General features: G+C 41.1%; 2 protein-coding genes across 2 annotated transcripts in view; one reads left to right on the forward strand and one right to left on the reverse strand.

Annotated features, from left to right (window-relative positions):
* The window catches only part of TXNL4B (thioredoxin like 4B), a 13,006-nt gene extending 2,488 nt beyond the window's left edge, over window positions 1-10,518 (forward strand). Inside the window, exons 2-4 of the mRNA XM_037816012.1 lie at window positions 347-515; window positions 1,902-2,053; window positions 8,930-10,518. Of these exons, the coding sequence (XP_037671940.1) occupies window positions 384-515; window positions 1,902-2,053; window positions 8,930-9,095 (450 nt within the window). The 5' untranslated portion in view covers window positions 347-383 and the 3' untranslated portion in view covers window positions 9,096-10,518. The remainder of the gene's footprint in view (window positions 1-346; window positions 516-1,901; window positions 2,054-8,929) is intronic.
* Window positions 10,519-12,282: 1,764 nt separating this feature from the next.
* On the reverse strand, window positions 12,283-16,559 carry LOC119518940 (haptoglobin-like). The gene is made up of 5 exons (XM_037816386.1): window positions 16,483-16,559; window positions 15,330-15,412; window positions 14,930-15,031; window positions 14,185-14,259; window positions 12,283-13,214 (listed from the first exon to the last, which is right to left on the reverse strand). Exons 1-5 carry the CDS (start codon window positions 16,485-16,487, stop codon window positions 12,436-12,438), a joined length of 1,044 nt encoding a protein of 347 aa, XP_037672314.1. The 5' UTR covers window positions 16,488-16,559; the 3' UTR covers window positions 12,283-12,435.

A 16,559-nucleotide genomic window follows, 5' to 3' on the forward strand; every position in this document is an offset into this window, starting at 1 on the left:
TAAGCCATCTGTTTTCTACTGGAACACTGACTATAACAATAGGCTATCTTGTAGGTAAAAAAAAGAAAAATGGAAAAACATATTTGCATTTTCTTATGAATGCATAACAAAACTCTGAAGGATGCATGAGAAACGAATGAGAGTAGTTACCTGGTAGGATGGGGAGAAATGAGTCAGTGGAACTAGGCACAAGAGAGGGAATGGAGGGAGGGAAACTTTTCAGTTCACCTTTCTATATTGTTTCTTTTTAAACCATGTGACTATATTACTTACCCAAAAAATTAAACCAATGTTAGTTTCATGCACTTAATCTAAACTGTCTTTAAACACTGTGACTTTATTTCAGGATTGACAGTGAAGATTAATATTTGGATTATTTCAAGATGAGCTTCTTATTGCCCAAGCTGACTAGCAAAAAAGAAGTAGACCAGGCGATAAAAAGTACTGCAGAAAAGGTGTTGGTTCTCAGGTTTGGGAGAGATGAGGATCCTGTCTGCCTGCAGCTAGACGATATTGTAAGTAAATTTTTAAAATTTTATTAAAAATCCATGCATTCTCACTTTACATCTACAGAGTACATGAATGGAGCAGGCAGGGCCCAGGAATATGACTTTTCATTCATTAATACACTTTCACTAAGAGCTAATCATGGGCCTGGCCCTGAGCTGAACCCCCAAATCTGTGATCATGCTGAATCTGTCCTTGCTGTCCATTGCCACTAGCTGCTGTTGAAGTTCAGTTTCACTGACAAAGCAGTGGAAGAACAGAAAACACTATTAACAGTATCTAGGAACATTATCTTATTCAGTCTCACAACAGTGGGGTTATATTAGCTGCATTTTCCACATGAGGGAAACCAGTGCCAGGGAGGTCAAGTAGCGTCCCACAGCCCAGACCACTGAAGTGCAGAGCTGGGATTTGAACCTAGTTTTCTCCGGCTGCAAATACTTTTTTCTAGTGTGCTCTCTCCAATATATGCCTGAAGATGCACTCCGATTTCACAACACATCCTCATGCTCCGATGAGTAGGATGGGGGAGTATGGGACAGATTAGGTTTATTCTTGTCACCATTTATCATGGAGGGAGCCTTCACACAGGACTAAGACCTCTTCCTGACATTTCTGTTGTTCTCCCCAACAACGTGGACTGAATATAAAAATCCTCATTACTGTGATTAAAAATAAGCATTTGATATGTTAACCTGGAGGGGGAAAAAGGACCAGAGAATTATACCCTCAACTGAAAGGAAGAGGAAATAGCACAGAAGTCAGGATCACAGACTCTGAATGCAAGTTGCCTGAGTTCAAATCCCAACCCTACTGCTTACTAACTATGTGACCTTGGGCATGTTACTGTACCTCCTTGTGCCTTACTTTCCTTATCTGCAAAATATTGATATGCATATGAGATATGCATATCTCATAGCAATGCTGTAAGGATTAAATTAATTAACAAATGTGAAATACTTAGAACAGTTAACACAAAGTATATGCTATGTAAATATTTGTTATTATTATAATTATCATTTCAGGATGGGGAAGGAAAGATTTTCGAGACTTTCAGTGTCTGCATTACATATTTCTGAGTTGTTTTGATTTTTTTCAAGTGAATATGGATTATTTTTATAAAAACAATCAGAAATGGAAAAATAAATAAATGAAAGGAAGAGATATATTCATACAGTTTTGCCCAGGGCCCTCTCATAACCTTGTCAACAGTTATTCAGACTCTGACTGTAAGGCTACACCCTGTCTAGCAAAACACAATATGCATGCCACTAGAACCAGATTGTTGTTCCAGGAATTTTTTCAAACAAAACTTTCTATTCTATAGAAAGTTTCACAAAAGAAACAGTAGTTACCTCCCATATGGTAACCTACATCTCTTTCTTCATTCACAGCTTTCCAAGACCTCTCCTGACTTGAGTAAAATGGCTACTATATACCTGGTAGATGTGGACCAAACTCCAGTTTATACACAGTATTTTGACATCAGTTATATTCCATCTACCATATTTTTTTTCAATGGGCAGCATATGAAAGTGGATTATGGGTAAGTTAGGCAGACATGCATTTATTGCAGTCTTAAAAGTCTCCTTTAAGCAGTTTCAGTAAGTCACCTATATGTGTGTGACATTGGCACTGTGAGTCTTGAATTGGTTCTGTTTCCTCAGTTGATGCACTCTAATTTTTCTTGCTAAACTTCCATGCAAAATGAGAATTTCAGGTATCATTGGCAAATTTTCATTTCCTATTTAAGTGTGAAAGAATAGTACAGGTTGTGAAGCACTAGCCATTCTTCCATCTAGAAAATTAATCAGGGTTCTTGAGGGAAACTGAACCAACAGGAAAGAGGGAGACAGGGAGGGAGACAGGGAGAGAGAGACAGACAGACACAGAGAGACAGGCAGACAGAAAGAGAGAAAAAAATGTATATTATGAAATTTATTATAGGAATTGGCTCACATGACTGTGTAGGAGTTGGCAAGTCTGAATTCCATAAGGCAGGCCACGAGCTGGGAACTCCCATGAAGGTTTTTGATATATTTCTCCAAGAGAAGCTGGCTGGCCGAAGAAGAGAAGAAAATTCTTCCTTCTGACTGCCGAAATCATTAGTTCTCCCTTGAAGGCCTACAATAGATGGGATGAGACTTCTCTCATTGCTGAAAGCAATCTCCTTTGGTTATTGTAGATGTAATCACCATAGATACAATCAGCTGACTGATGATTTAAATCCATGAAATAGCCTCATGGTAACAGTGAGGCCAGTGTTTGCTTGACCAAACAGCTGGACACCACAATCTTGCCAAGTTGATACATGAACTTAACCATCACAAAAACATACAACAGCTTTTTAAAATTTTTCTTAGGAATTTCATTTTTTAATGTAATTTTTCTTATACTTTTGGGACTGGAAGTTTGCATTTATAAAAGAAATAATCCTCTTCCAGCAAAGTAAGACATGCTTCTCTCTTGTCAAGTCACTGTCTTGTTTTGTTTTTTTCTTAATTCTTTTTTTAAATGCAATTTTATTGAGATACATTCACACACCATGTAATATAGCCAAACTATGTAAACTTTGGCTCACAGTATCACACATAGTTGTGCATTTATCACCACAGTCAATTTTAGAACATTTTCATTACTCCAAAAAAAGAAATAAAAATAAAAAAGAAAACCCAAAGCATCCCATACCTCTTAACCCCGCCTACCCATTATTTTTTTAACAGTTTTATTCCCACACCATACTATCCATCCTAGTGGACAATCAGTTGCTCTTGGTATAATCACATAGTTAGGTATTCACCACTGTAGTTAATATGAGAATATTCTCATTTCTACCGAAGAAAAAAATCCCATACTCTTTTATTCCCGTTACTGACATTTAGCTTTGGTGTAGTGCCTTTGTTACCATTAATGCCAGAATATTACAGTGTTACTAATTACTATAGACTTTCATTTGCATTAATTGTGTTTTTTCCCATATACCCCCCCCCATTAACACCTTGTAATAGTGATGTAGTTTGTTCTAGTTCATGTAAGAACTTTCCTGTATTTATACAATGAACCACCATCACGGTCTGCTTAGGTTTTGCTAAGTTACACAGTCCCAGTTTGTATCCTCTAGCTTTCCTCCTGGTGACGTACACAACTCTAGCCTTCCTTTTTCAACCATACTCACACTCAGCTTTGTTAATTACACTCACAGTATTGTGCTACCATCACACAGTATTGTGCTATCCATTTTAGAAACTTTACAATTAACCTTATTGAATATTCTGTACTCCTTAAGCATCAATTGCCCAATCTCTGTCATCTTTCTATCTCCTGATAACCTGTGCTCTCTAATTTAACGCTCAGAGTTTTCTCATTATAGTTAGTTCATATTAGTGAGACCATATAGTATTTGTCCTTTTGTTTCTGGCTTATTTCGCTCAACATAATGTCTTCAGGATTTATCCATATTGTTGCATGCATCATGACTTTACTCTCTCTTACGGCTGCATAATATTCCATTGTATGTATATACCACAATCTGCTTATCTACTCATCAGTTGATGGACATTTGGGCTGTTTCCATCCTATGGCAATCGTGAATAATGCTGCTATAAACATCAGTGTACAAATGTCTGTTCATGTCCTTGCTTTCGGTTCTTCTGAGTATGTACCTAATAATGGAATTGCTGGATCATATGGCAGTTCTATACTTGGCTTCCTGAGTAACTGCCAAACTGCCTTCCAGAGGGCTGCACCATTTTACATTCCCACCAACAATGAATGTGTACCTATTTCTCCACATCCTCTCCAGCACTTGTAGTTTTCTGGGTTTTTTTTTGTTTGTTTGGTTTTTTGTTTGTTTTTGATAATGGCCGTTCTAGTAGATGGTATCTCATTGTGGTTTTGATTTGCATTTCCCTTATAGCTAGTGAAATTGAGCATCTTTTCATTTGCTTTGAGCCATTTGTATTTCCTCTTTGGAAAAGTATCTATCCATGTCTTTTGCCCATTTTTTAATTAGGTTGTTTGTCTTTTTGTTGTTGAGTTGTGGGATCTCCTTATATATTCTGGATATTAAACCCTTATCAGATATGTGGTTTATGACTATTGTCTCACATTGAATAGGCTGCCTTTTTTATTTTCTTGACAAAATTCTTTGAGGCACAAAAGTATGCAGTTGTGAGGAGATCCATTTATCTATTTCTTCTTTCATTGCTTGTGCTTGTGTAAGGTCTAGGAAACCATTTCCTATCACAAGATCTTTAAAATATTTCCCCACAATTTCTTCAGAGTTTTATGGTCTTAGCCCTAATATTTAGGTCTTTGATCTATTTTGAGTTAATTTTTTTATAAAGGTGTGAGATGGGGGAAGTTGCTGTCTTTTGCCACTCAGAAGACTTTTGAAGTCATACTTCTTCAACAAAGCATGTCAAGAATAAGTAAAATAAAGTCTACTTTAATGCTTTCCACTCCATCCAGTCAGCATCCCAAAATATTAGTATTTATTATTGAATGTACAGGCATACCTTGTTTTATTGCACTTTTCTTTATTGCACTTCACAGATACTGCATTTTTTTTACAAGTCAAAGGTTTTTGGCCAACCCTGTGTTGAGCAAGTCTATTGGCGCCATTTTTCCAATAGCATGTGCTCACTTCATGTCTCTGTACTACATTTTGGTAATTCTCGCAATATGTCAAACTTTTTCCTTATTATTATATCTGTTGTGGTGATCTGTGATCAGTGATCGTTGATGATGCTATTATAATTGTTTCGGGGAGCTACAAACCACCTCCAGACAAGATGGTGAACTTGATCCGTAAATGTTGTGTGTGTTCTGACTGCTCCAGCCACGGCTGTCCCCCTGTCTCTCTCCCTCTCTTTTGGCTTCCCTATTCCCTAAGGCACAACAGTATTGAAATTAGGCCAATTAATATGCTATAATGGCCTCTAAGTGTTGAAGTGAAAGGAAGAGTGGCACACATCTCTCACTTTAAATCAAAAGCTAGAAATGATTAAGCTTAGTGAGGAAGGCATGTGGAAAGCCAAGATAGACCAAAAGCTAGACCTTTTGCACCAGTTAGTCAAGTTGTGAATGTAAAGGAAAAAATATTGAAGGAAATCAAAAGTGTTACTCTAGGGAATACAGAAATGATAAGAAAGGGAAACAGCCTTATTGCTGATAGAGAGAAAGTTTTAATAGTCTGAATAGAAGATCAGACCAGCCACAACATTCCTTTAAGTCAAAGCCTAATCCAGAATAAGGCCCTAACTCTTTTCAATTTTCTGAAGGCTGAGAGAGGCAAGGAAACTGCAGAAGAAAACTTTGAAGCTAGCAGAGGTTTGTTCATGAGGTTTAAGGAAAGAAGCTATCTTCATAGCACAAAAGTACAAGGTGAAGCAACACATGCTGATGTAGAAGCAGCAGCAAGTTGTCCAGAAGAGCTAGGTAAGATCACTGATGAAGGTGGCTACACTAAACAACAGATTTTCAATTTTAAAAACAGCCTTATATTGGAAGAGGATGCCATCTAGGACTTTCTTAGCTAGAGAGAAGCCGTCAATGCCTGGCTTCAAAGCTTCAAAGGACAGGCTGATTCTCTTGTTAGGGACTAAGGCAGCTGATGACTTTAAGTTGAAGCCAGTTCTCATTTATCATTCCAAAAATCCTCGGGCCCTTAAGAATTATGCTAAATCTTCTCTGCCTGTGCTCTATAAATGGAACAACAAGCCTAGATGACAGCACATTTGTTTACAGTATGGTTCACTGAATATTTTCAGCCCACTGTTAAGACCTACTGCTCAGAAAAAAAAAAAGATTCCTTTCAAAATATCACTGCTCATTGACAATGCACCAGGTCACCCCAGAGCTCTGGTGGAGATGTACAGCAAGATTAATGTTATTTTCATGCCTGCTAACACAATATCCATTCTGCAGTCCATGGATCAAGAAGTCATTTCGACTCTCAAGTGTTACGATTTAAGAAATACATTTCATAAGGCTTAGCTGCCATAGATAGTGATTCCTCTGATGGGTCTGGGCAAAGTCAATTGAAAACCTTCTGGAAAGGAGTCACCGTTCTGGATGCCATTAAGAACATTCATGATTCATGGGAAGAGGACAACGTATTAACATTAACAGGAGTTTGGAAGAAGTTGACTCCAACCCTTGAGGGGTTCAAGACTTCAGTGGAGGAAGTAACTGCAGATGTGGTAGAAATAGCAAGAGAAATAGAATTAGAAGTGAAGCCTGAAGATGTGACTAAGTTGCCACAATTTCATGATAAAACTTGAATAGATGAGGAGTTGCTTCTTATGGATGAGCAAAAGAAGTGGTTTCTTGAGATGGAGTCTACTCCTGGTGAAGATGCTGTGAACATTGTTGAAATGAAACAAAAGATTTAGAATATTATATAAACTTAGTTGATAAAGCAGCAGCAGGGTTTGAGAGGTTTGACTCCAATTTTGAAAGAAGTTCTGTGGGTAAAATGCTATCAAACAGTATCACATGCTACAGCTAAGTCTTTCATGAAAGAAAGAGTCGATCAATACAGCAAACTTCATTGTCATCTTATTTTAAGAAATTGCCGCAGCCACCCCAACCTTCAGCAACCACCACCCTGATCTGTCAGCAGCCATCAACATCAAGGCAAGACCTTCACCAGCAGCAAAAAGATTACAACTCACTGAAGGCTCAGATGATGGTTAGCATTTTTTAGCAATGTGGTATTTTTTGATTAAATTATATACATTTTTTAAGACATAATGCTATTACACTCTTAATAGATTATAGTATAGGGTAAGCATAACTTTTATATATACTGAGAAAACCAAAAAGTTCATGTGATTCACTTTATTAGGATAGTCACTCTACTGCAGTGGCCTGGAACCAAGCCTGCAGTATTTCTGGAGGTATATCTATATCCATAATTCTTTTCATTTCTTACTGTGGCTGAGCTATCCTCTTGCCTAGATCTACGTACCTGCTTCATCCGCATCTGTTTTAAAGTACAAGTTATTTCTTCGTGTGGAACACAATTGATACAAGTATTAATTTGTTACAGCCTTTCTAGAGGGCAATTTCTGACACTATGTTGTAAAAGCCTTATAAGTGTTTAAACTTTCTAACCCAGCCATTGCATTTCTAGGAATTTGTTTTACTTTCCTGGCTGCTAAAGCAATTATCTTACAATGGGTTGACTTAAACAACAGGAATTTATTGGCTCACAGTTTTGAGGTTAGAAGTCCAAGAACAAAGTGTCAGCAAGGCGATGCTTTCTCCCCCAAAGATTGTGGCATTCCAGGGCTGGCTGCCAGCAATCCTTAGTCCTTGGCTTTTCTGTCACATGGCAATGCATGTGGTGGCATCTTCTCCTTTCTTTTCCAGGTTCTGTTGAACTCTAACTTCTGGTTCCCATGGCTTCTCATTCCGTGTCCAATTTCCTTTGCTTATAAGGACTTCAGCCATGTTGGATTAAGGCCCACTCTTTTTCCATTTGTGCACACTCTAACTAATAACATCTTCAAAGGTCCTATTTACAACTGGGTTCACACCTACAGGACCAGAGGTTGGGACCTGAACATGCCTTTGTCAGGGACATGATTCAATCCCCAACAGAATCTACCTGAATGAGATAATCATGAAATTGGGCAAAATTTGCTGTGTGGATGTTCATCCCATCATTGTTTAGAAAGGAAAATACTTAAAAAGTACCTAGATGTCCACAGAGGGATTCTAGGTATCAACTTAATATGTTGTCATTGCATATTTAATGACATTGAAAGAAATATATGTTAGTTGAGAAAAGCACATTACAAAATAGTTTGTATGGTATGATTCCCATTATTGGGAAAAAAGAAATACACATGCACACAAATATGCACACACACATACATACATAGATTGGAAAGATATACACCAAAATGTGATCTCTGGCCTCTCTGGTGATTTTATTTACTTGTAGAAGATTTCTGCAATAAACATACTTAATGTTTGTAATACATAGAAAAAAAAAAAAACAATTTTCTAATATCCACCACTTGAAAGTGTAAGGGAACATTACTAGTTGAATGTGCTTTACACAGTGCCAAGCAAAAAAAACACAGCAACAACAAACAAACTGTGCCCATGCCAACCCTCAGTGAATTCTACTTGATAATGATTTAAGAAGTGATTAAATAGATCTTGGAAGCAGACGCTTTTTCCATAACAGAGCTTTCATCCTATCCCAGTGGCCCCCAGCGCTGGTGCCTGTCATATTCCAGTTGGGCCCTATAATCGCAAATGGAAAAATCATTGCTGGGCTATATGTTTAAAGTCTCCCTGACAAGAACAAAATAGCAAAGCTTCTACCCTTTTGTTTATCTTAAAAGTCATCAGCAAGTAATTATTCAAAGTTCTGAAAAGGTTGTTTCTCTTCTCTGCTGTCTAGGTCTCCAGATCACACTAAGTTTGTGGGAAGTTTCAAGACCAAACAAGACTTCATAGATTTGATTGAAGTAATCTATCGAGGAGCAATGAGGGGAAAACTAATTGTTCAAAGCCCTATTGATCCCAAGAATATTCCCAAATATGACCTTCTCTATCAAGACATTTAGTACATTAACTGCTCTCAAAGTTGAAGAGATGGACACATCTTGAAACAGTACCAGAATGCAGCTGTGCTGTTTTTCTGGAGTCCTTGGAAATGTAGAGTGCCCCAGCAGAGAAGAAGTTTGACATGTAGAAAAAATACCCACCCTGAGTAAAAGATCATTCTGGGACTCTTGACAGTGTGGGGTGCCTACATTTCCACTGCCTGCGAACCTCGGAGCAGTCAAGTCGACAGTATGAAATTTCTGCAGAGTGATGTTTTTAACTTCTCTTTATATTGTGCTTTTCTTTATTCCTTAAGAATACAGAATCCTCCAAAACATTAGCTAGTACAATTTGATTTAATCATGCTCATTTGATACACTCTTAGAATGGGAAGTCAGTTCCCATAGAAGCAAAACTATGTATTTTCTTTCTACCCTCGCTGCATGCACTCGTGCATGCACACACACACACCTTGCCCATTCCTGCACTCATATTCCCCATGTGTTCCTGTCTTTAGTCCTAATTTTCCCAGGTTTCTCTTGGAATAATTCTCTACTGATAGCAGGCAAGTTTGTTTTATTTTGGACCCTTTCTGGCTCAAACTTTTAAAATGTTGTCCTGGTTTACTCATTTTACTAGCTTTTAGGTTATTAAATTGCCCAGGAAGTAAGAACTTAAACCTTCACCATCTAGCATCCAACTTGAGCAGAGCAAAAACTTAACTACCCTTCATAAGGAGGAGCAGATCTCCCCCAGAAGTCAGAGTTTCTGCCTCTTTTTGAGGGAGAAAATTGTATTTCTAGGGCTCAAGACTGAAGAGAGATGTCAGAATTGTTAGAACTGTCCTTATTTTCCTGTTTTAATAGCTTTAAGAAGAATCCTTGTTCTTCCAGCGTCCCTAGCACCACCTGCTGCCACTTGGGCGAATTACTGCTCTGCCCAAAACCCCACAGGGGCCCTTGAAGATGAGAGAATGCAGGCAGAGCCTGAGCGCAGTGGACCAGGCAGCCACTGACCCCCCTTGGCGGCAGAGGCCCAGTTCTGTTCAGGGCGGCGCCGTCACAAGGCCATCCTCTGCCGGGTGCTTCCTTTCCTCACCTCTCCTGCCCTGAGGAGGGACCCGGGGAGCTGGTTCTGGCTAACCCAGCCTAGGGGAAGACTGCTGGGTGCTCCTGTGTCCTTCCCTGAAAAGGAGAGAGCCACTTCAGGAATAAAAAAAAACTTTTTCTACCACTTCTGCCTTCTCTCCCTTTCTGCTTCTGATTGTAATCATGATGTGTCGCTGCAGTAGCCATCTTAGGTCCATGAGGCAACTAGCGTTGGGATAAAAATCAATGTACTGAGTAGGACAATAAAGATTTTGGGTCCCCAGTGAGCATAGAGGTGCTGAGTAAACTCTAGACCCACCTCCTTCCACATTTCTTATGTAAAATAAACATTTTCATTGCCTAAGTCACTGTTGGGGTTTTCTGTTATAGCCAAATCACAGTGTTTGTTGTATGGTAAGTGCTCAGATACTGGTAAATTCTCAGAACTTGCCTGTGTAAAATTCCCATATATTTCTTCCTGTGGTCTTCAGGAAATCTTTATCTGAAGTCCTGATTTATATTATTATTCCTATCTTACTTGCATTCCAGTCCTCCAGTATTTATTGAGTACATGTTGTATGCCCTGTCCTGTGCTGGATGCGACATAAACAAAAAGGACTCATGGGCAGGAGGAAAAAGGCTTCTTAGAGGAGGTAATGCCTGAGTCTTAAAGAAGAGTAGGAGGTACCTGTGCAGAAAAGGGAAGCGCATTTGAGGAGAGGGCCCTGGAGGAAAGAACGCCCGGCCAGAGACAGCTGGGAGTGTTGCGAGAACAATGCAGAGTTCAATGTTGCTGAAACCCAAAGGGCAAGATCATAGGGCAGGAGGTGCTGCCAGGGAGGAAGGCAAAGATTAGTGACCCAGAGTTTTCTCTTTTTCCTCCTGCCCAGTGACCAGAGGCCATTTTAGTACAATCATATTATTTGTCAAGAAAACTGAGGAACTGCCTAGTGCTAAAGATACTACCAAGAAAAAGAGGTATAACCCATGGCTTTCTGGGCCATTTTTTTTAAGAGACAGCATATCCCTCACAGCTTCTAAAATAATCGATCTGGGTCCTTCGTTTGTCCACTCATTCTAAACGGTTGAAATATAACAGTGGCTCTGGAGGGTGCATGTGAGGAGAACTTCACAGTGAAGCCAGATCCTGGTGAGAGCATAGTGACATCGGGTGGCCTTTTACACCATGAGAAGGAGAGGCCATATTTTAGCAGGATAGGAAGATATGTTGGCAGTTCAGTGTACTGAAAGCTTATATTATTCCAAAAAGAAAGAAGAGTTCAGTTAGAAGAGCATCCTATTTACCAGGGTTCTGGAACCTTTCTTCTGGGGGACTCTTAATAGCAAGACCCTTATTTTTTGTGAGACAGAAGACTCAGACAACTCACATTTGATTACTGGTGAACACCAGGTTTCTTCCAAGTGGGAAATGCAGTTCCTGCCGAGGAAGAGACCCCCTACTCTGGATGGAGTCCCAGAACATTATTGCTGGTAGGGACATTAGAGATTGTCTGGTTTAAGCCCCTCATGGAAGAGACTGGGGAACTAATGACCAGGGAGCTTAAAGCACTCACAGATTTGTGACTAAGACATTATTTGGACCAAGAAGTCCAGAGATCCTACCTTTCTACCATCTTTGTTTTCTGGAGTGCTGGTACATTAGAGCATAGAAGATAAGGTACTGTGTCACCCCACATTGGGATGTTTTGTTTCATCCCACTTTGGGGAAGCATCTTCCTGACCAGCCCTGAACCTTTTCTCCTAGTTCCCTTTGAAAAGGCAGGAGGTTGCAGTGAAAGAGCTTAGGGTTTGTCTTCAGACAGACCTAGGTTCAAGGTTCAGCCTTGCAATTTAATAACTTTAAACTTTCAGCAAATCACTTAACTTTTCTATGTCTGTTTCCTTATCTGTAAAAGGAGAACAACAATCACTGACTGAGGCATTCAGTAGGCACTCAATCAATGAGCCTGATCCCCAAGGTGGAACAGTTGGTGTCACCTTAGCGATGTCCGGCTAGCTTGGGAGTTTCTTGGCCATACTCCCAGTAGAGTCTACCACTTGGCAGCCCTTGTACCATAAATAAGAGAATTTAAAAAGCCCAAGACTAAAAACACAGAAATGAGTCAAAAGAAAGCTCTTTATTGATTGACTCAGCAAGACTGGGCTGGCTTCCTCCAGCTTCAGGCCATATTTTACCCCATCCACCCCATCCCGTTTGCCTCCTCCAGAGTGAATCCTTGCTTTCAGGCAGGAGTTTCCTGATACCCCTATGTTAGTTATTGGCTATGGTTTTCTCAACCCAGTCCAGGATGGAGGACACCTTCACATACACACCGTACTCGGCCACAGTACAGCTCTTGTCAAAGCTCAGGATCCCAGCTGCATACCAGGTGTTGTCATCCTGGTCGTGAATGACAAAGGCGCTGCCAGCATCGCCATAGCAGGTGTCTTCTTGGTACTTGGACATGCCGGCACAGAAGGTGTGTTCATTCAGTATGGGCTGAACCCCCACAGGGCTCTTTGGTGTCTTCTTTTCAGGTACCGTGCTGCCTTCGTAGTATTTCACACACTTGTCTTGGTCAGCAACAGGCAGCATGACATACTTCAGTAGTTGAGTAAAGTTAAAGTTGCTGTTTCGCCCCCAGCCAGACACATAACCCACACGCCCCACTTCCACATAATTCTTTGAAGATAGGCAAATGGGCATCACTCTCTCATCAACAGGCACCTTCTGTTTGAGTTTGATGAGCCCAATGTCTACCTCAGAGTAGTTAGGATAGAAAACGACTTTCTCAATCTCCACCAGCTGCTTTCTCCCCACATAGAGTTTTAAAGTAGGGGCAATGTCCTTTGCGTTTGCAGTATCTTCATGGCCCAGGAAAAGATTTTTAGCAGTGGTCAACAGCCACTGTTCACTGATCAGCGTGGCCCCTGAGGTGAGATTATTGCGGGATATCATCTTAGCCTGCCAGGGAAAGCTGCCTTTGGCATCCACTGATCCACCAAAGATCCGTTGCACTTGATCCACTGGATTCTTAGGCTTTCCGCAGACTGTCAAGGAGAGCAGGACAATTATAAGCAGAAATGTGAGTCTTCCAGTCTGGGAAAGGGAGGTGTTATGGGCTAAATTGGGTCCCCCAAAAAGATATTTGGAAGTCCTAAACCCCAGGACCTCAGAATGGGACATTATTTGGAAATAGAATCATTGCAGATGTAATTAGTTAAGATGAAGTCATACTAAGAGTAGAGTAGGCACTTAATCCAGTATGACTGTTGGACACACAGAGGAGAAAGCCATGTGAAAATGGAAGCTGAGATTGGAGCTGTATCTACAAGCCAAAGAACATGCCAGGGATTATCAGAAGCTGGAGGAAGTAAGGAAGGCGTCTCCCCCACAGGTCTCAGAGGAAGCACGGCCCTGCCAACACCTTGATTTCAGACTTCCAGCCTCCAAAACTGTGAGAGAGTAAATTTCTGTCATTTTAAGCCACCCAGTTTGTGGTACACTGGCCACAGCTACTGTCTAAACTAGCCTTGTTCATTTTTTCAGAACTAACGATATTTAAATGCCTTTTCCCTAACACCTGCTCATCTCATTTTCAATGTTTATAGTTTACAATAATTAGTTTTATAAAAAAATTTACATCACTAACAGTTTGATTTCTTGCCTAATTAATAAAAAGAAACAAGACTGAGATTTTGAAACCCTACCTGGGAACTGCATATTTAAACACAACAAATGAATTTCCACAATTCCTTGAAATTCATTATAAGAGACTGAAGCATAATAATTCATTTTCTCTGAGTAAAGAGGGGTCTATAAAAAAAAGCATCGGCTGGAACTCAGAATTTATAGCACATAACTGCCCAGTTCTGCCGACCAGCTGGGGTTCTCCCGGAACCCCCAATCTTTGCTCTCAGATGCTCCACGCAAGTCAACAGGAGGGACGTCCCTCTGAGCGCAGCTAAACCCTGCACACCACCACCCTTGCTCTGCTTCCCAGGGCCCCTGGCTTCCTACCTGCTTCACATTCAGGAAGTTTCTCTCCAACGGCTTTATTGATCCACTGCTTCTCACTGTTTAAAGTATACACTCCTGAAACCAAAGAAAAAAGATGAGCCCAAGAGAAATCAAGTCTGGACCTAGGGTGGAGAGAGACTTAGAAAAAAAGAAAGAGAAGGCAGAAAAAGAGGGGGGTGCAGAGGGCAGGAGCACTATTCTAGGAACCAAGGGCTGAGGGCAGCAGTTAAGCCCGGCAGGACAGCACTGTGGCCAGCGAGGCGGCCCAGGGTGGGGATCAGGGAAACCCTGCCTCTACCTCTCACGGCCACCCGAACAACTTACACAAACTCACTGTGCTTCAGTTTCCCCATCAGCAAAATGAGAATTATAGTGATACTTCTTCAGAGCATTTGCTGTGAGGATTAAGGGGGCAAATGAGTGTGAAGCACTTAAAACGTGCCAGGAAGGCAGTAGTCACCAGGTGAGCGTGCCCTGACGTCACTGCCGTCATCATCAGGTGTTCTTTTCCCTCCTTTTGGAGGACTCTGAGACAGGGAGGCTATGTGGCATCACCTCCCCTTCACAAAAGGGCAAATCTGAGGCTGAGAAAAGTTAAGTTGCCTAAAGGGCCACGGAAACTATTGGCAAAACCCTTATTAGAATCTAAAACCCCTGACTTTGTGGCCACTCACCCTTAACCCCATCATGGAAATGCTGGGGCAGGGAGGGGCGGGAGCAGCAGAGACAGCGGTCCAGGTCTTACCGTCTCCTTCCGTGCGCAGTTTGTAATTTGCCTTACACTGATAGCAAACCATGTGTTCCACGAAGCCATTTGCAATCTCGGGGGGTTTGGGACAGCTGTCATCTGCAAAGGAAAAAAATAATTTTAAAAAACCATGAAGAGGAGGTACTATTTGGAAATTGCTTCCAGAGACCCATGAAAAGTCAGGTAAGAGGAAGCTGCTTTGCACATCAACCTCCCTCCAGCCCAGATGGAAACTAAGGGCAGGGCCGTCTCCCCTCCCTTCTGGCAGAAGCCACAATGTTCTTCATGGTACTGAAAGCCCAGAGATTGAGATGAGAAGGGGGAACTAGGACTTCCCAAAGAGAGAGGGCAGATCTGATGGGGTCAAAGTGGGATCCGCCCAGACTCAAAGCCCTACCTGTAGTATCCGTGGCCTCATTGCCCAAGTCCACTGCCAAGAGCTGCCCGCAGAGCAGGAGGGTGACGACAGCTCCCAGGGCCCTGCAGAGAGAAGACAGGAGGGAATGCAGCACAGGTCTCCCTCCTGCGTTACAGCCACACGCGCACACAGATGCACCCACGTGCACACACACTTCAGCAGCTTCCCGGCACACCCAGGTTCCAGAGAGGCTGTACGCTGCAGGGAATTCAAAAGCTTCAGAGGGACACCAAGATAACGCGGCACACGGGTGTGGGAGGCTTGGTTTCTAGCAGCACTCGGGAAACATTAAATTGGAAATAATAGATGAACCCTCCAGCAAAGAGAAACCACTGTCAGACACCCCTAAAGATACTGCTAAAACACAAGCATAACTTGAAGATGGGCACTTGAGAGCTTACTATGCTGTTCTACTTTTTAAAATTTTCCTTGATAAAAAATGTTTAAATATGTAATTTCAAATACGTGGTTGTTTCTATTATTTTATGGTAATATGCTTTTAGGAAATAGTCTATCAAACTCCACAATGCCAGAAGGTTACCTAAGTGACTGGCTTCCGGAAAGCATGACTGGTGCAGGAATCAGGGCATAGGGCACACTGACCCGTTAAGCAACTTGTTGACAGATGTCATCTGTATGAGATTGCTTGGTTATTTTAAATTTCTAGTCTTATTTCAACATTTCAAAAAATCTTTTTATTTTGATAAAACCTAAGTGCCTTAATTTCTCAAATGTGTCACAATTGGTCTTTCTTATAAATTTTTAAAAAGGGAAATAAAATCTGCCAATAGATATACTCAAAATGCCAGGAATTCTAAGATGGGAACTGCCTGGCATCCCCTCCAAGAAACCTCAAGGTAAAAAAAAGATACTCCTTGGAGTAATGTTTCCTGGGAAAGACAAGCACAGTCTGAAAGCATTCTGTTTTATGGACACAGAAAAGGATAGGCTTCAACCCACTAAGCCCTTTAATTCACTCTAATTTAGCCCACTTGTCCTCTGTTATATTTTTGCATCTCTCCTGTGGGCTTCTCCCATACCTGGGCCGTCATAAGGATCAAAGATGTACATGAGGAAGGATGAAATTAAAAAAAGAGAGAAAAAAGGGAGAAAGGGCCGAGCTGAGACTCACCTCATGTTTGGTTCGTCCTTTCTCTGGAAGTTCAGTGCTGTGAGGGGCACCTGCTGGTCGTTTTATGCTTCTGGTGC

Source organism: Choloepus didactylus, chromosome 22 (genome assembly GCF_015220235.1).
Source record: "Choloepus didactylus isolate mChoDid1 chromosome 22, mChoDid1.pri, whole genome shotgun sequence".
In the NCBI taxonomy this organism is placed as follows: Eukaryota; Metazoa; Chordata; class Mammalia; order Pilosa; family Megalonychidae; genus Choloepus; species Choloepus didactylus.

What these genes read in the sequence shown, in the direction of transcription:
- LOC119518940 (XM_037816386.1), bottom strand. An exon ending in TGAGGCCACGGATACTACAG is followed by an intron (nt 15,032 to 15,329) that starts GTAGGGCTTTGA and finishes TTTCCTTTGCAG; the next exon opens with ATGACAGCTGTCCCAAACCC. An exon ending in ACTTCCTGAATGTGAAGCAG is followed by an intron (nt 13,215 to 14,184) that starts GTAGGAAGCCAG and finishes TCTCCTTGACAG; the next exon opens with TCTGCGGAAAGCCTAAGAAT.